The 2,040-nt window shown below is 60.4% G+C and overlaps 1 protein-coding gene across 1 annotated transcript; it reads left to right on the top strand.

The window, feature by feature from the left end:
* The first annotated feature begins 252 nt into the window (after nucleotides 1–252).
* Nucleotides 253–1,415, top strand: LOC127307582 (expansin-like A2). The gene is made up of 2 exons (XM_051338318.2): nucleotides 253–520; nucleotides 641–1,415. Exons 1-2 carry the CDS (start codon nucleotides 379–381, stop codon nucleotides 1,339–1,341), a joined length of 843 nt encoding a protein of 280 aa, XP_051194278.1. The 5' UTR covers nucleotides 253–378; the 3' UTR covers nucleotides 1,342–1,415.
* Nucleotides 1,416–2,040: the final 625 nt, after the last annotated feature.

Below are 2,040 nucleotides of genomic sequence, written 5' to 3'. Positions count from 1 at the left end.
CCTAGTCATTCAAGTACCGTTTGCTGGCGCGCCCACAGCGCGGCACGTACGCGTAAAAATCCAGCCAGGGTCGGTGGCCTTTATCGTGCTTCTCCTCCACTCCAGCGACGCCACGAGGGAATGCACCTTCCTCGCAAGCGTTCGACACATTCCGCTGCGTCCCAGGTAGCAGACCACGGCCGTTTTCTTCCGAGGCAGTCGGCACCAAGTATTCCTAAACCGTAACCGGCCAACCTGCGTGCGTGCCGCGTCTCGGGTATAAATCCCACCACCAGCCTTTTGCTACTACTCGCAAGAATTCTCTGTTCAGTTTCGTTCGCCAAAGCAGACACCTTCGATAGTAACGCGCGCACGTCTTCAAGCTCGATCGATCCATCCATGGCGGCCTTCATCATCCAGCGTTTCCTGATCCTCGTCTTCTTCTTCTTCTTCGCCGGCCAGTCTCCGGCGTCGGCGTGCGACAGCTGCGTTCACCGGTCCAAGGCGGCGTACCGCGCCTCCTTCCCCGCGCTGGACAAAGGTACGCACGACACGACGATCGGTCAACAGCGTCCGCCGTCTTTGCTTTCCGCTTCGATTAGCTGCGATCTGTTTCGCGCGTTGCGCCGTTGCTGAATTTCTTTGTTTTCCGTATATGCAGCTGGCTCCTGCGGGTACGGCTCCCTGACGTCGTCCTTGAACGGCGGCCTCCTCGCCGCCGCGGGCCCCGCGCTCTACAGGGGAGGCGTCGGCTGCGGCGCGTGCTACCAGGTCCGGTGCACAGACTCCCAGCTCTGCAGCGCCGCGGGCGCCACGGTGGTCGTGACGGACCAGGCGCGCGTCACCAACACCAACCACACCGCCGACCTCGTGCTCGGGGGCGCGGCGTACGCGGCCATGGCACAGGGCGGCGCCGGCTCCGGCGCTGCGCGGCGGCTCAGGGAGCGGGGCGCCGTGGACGTGGAGTACAGGCGGGTGCCGTGCGAGTACGCGGGCGGCCGCAACCTGTCGGTGCGCGCCGAGGCCCGCGCGGCGCCGGGCGGACTGGCGCTCAGGTTCCTGTACCAGGGCGGGCAGACGGACATTGTGGCCGTGGACGTCGCCACGGCCGGGTCAGGGTCCGGGTGGAGGGCCATGACGCGGGAGCGCGGCGGGCCGGCTTGGAGCACGGAGCAGGCGCCGGCGGGGCCGCTGCAGCTCCGGATGGTGGTCACCGGCGGGTACGACGGGAAGTGGGTGTGGGCCGACGGGGAGGTCATCCCGCGGCGGTGGACGGCTGGCAAGGTCTACGACACGGGCGTGCAGATCGACGACGTCGCGCTGGAAGGGTGCGCGCACTGCGACGCCCAGGAGTGGAAGTGACGCGCGCAAGCAAATTAATCCCACTGATCTACTGTACAGCTTTTGATCCTACTAATTCTCTCACCCTTTATCTTTCATTTCGGATGAACGGAACGAAGAAAAATGAAATGAGTTGATCGAAGAAGATTCAAGCCTGCCTTGTTGTTGCGTTCTCTACTTCGTGGTGAGCAGCACCAGTGTGCTGCGCACGACGTGCTGGTCACCGGTGCGTGCCAAGCTGTGTTAGTGTGTGCACCACGATCCATGGCATGGCATTGGTCGTCAACGGCGGGTGCCCGTGCTTCCGCTTTCGCGTAGCGATTTCGGATGCGATTTGCATGTTTCCTGTACTGGGTAATGGTGACGGCCCCAAAGCTACTAGGCGCGTTTCGTTTGATTCGGGGCGCGATGGCCGTGCGTCCCGGTGGCGTCATAGGTTGGTTGCACGACTACTACGTGCTAGAGCATCTCCGGTCGCGGCACCATGGTGGATGCAGGCCGTCGTCGTGTGACTGTGACATCGTGTTTGGGATGCCTGATTTTAGCCGTGTCTCCAAAACAGCGCCACAAATTAAAAAAAACTTTTTTTTGCAAATTTAATCTACCAACACGAGCTTTGAACACAGACGTTTTACAATTTTTTTGTGAAGAAAAATACAATAAATTACATAATTTAAAGTTTATTGATAAGCTTGTTCTCTGAGCCTCCACATATGCTCT

The sequence above is a fragment of the Lolium perenne genome, chromosome 1 (genome assembly GCF_019359855.2).
Source record: "Lolium perenne isolate Kyuss_39 chromosome 1, Kyuss_2.0, whole genome shotgun sequence".
NCBI lineage: Eukaryota > Viridiplantae > Streptophyta > Magnoliopsida > Poales > Poaceae > Lolium > Lolium perenne.
The sequence above is the reverse complement of the archived record's forward strand: the minus strand, read 5'-3'. Positions and strand labels throughout refer to the sequence as shown.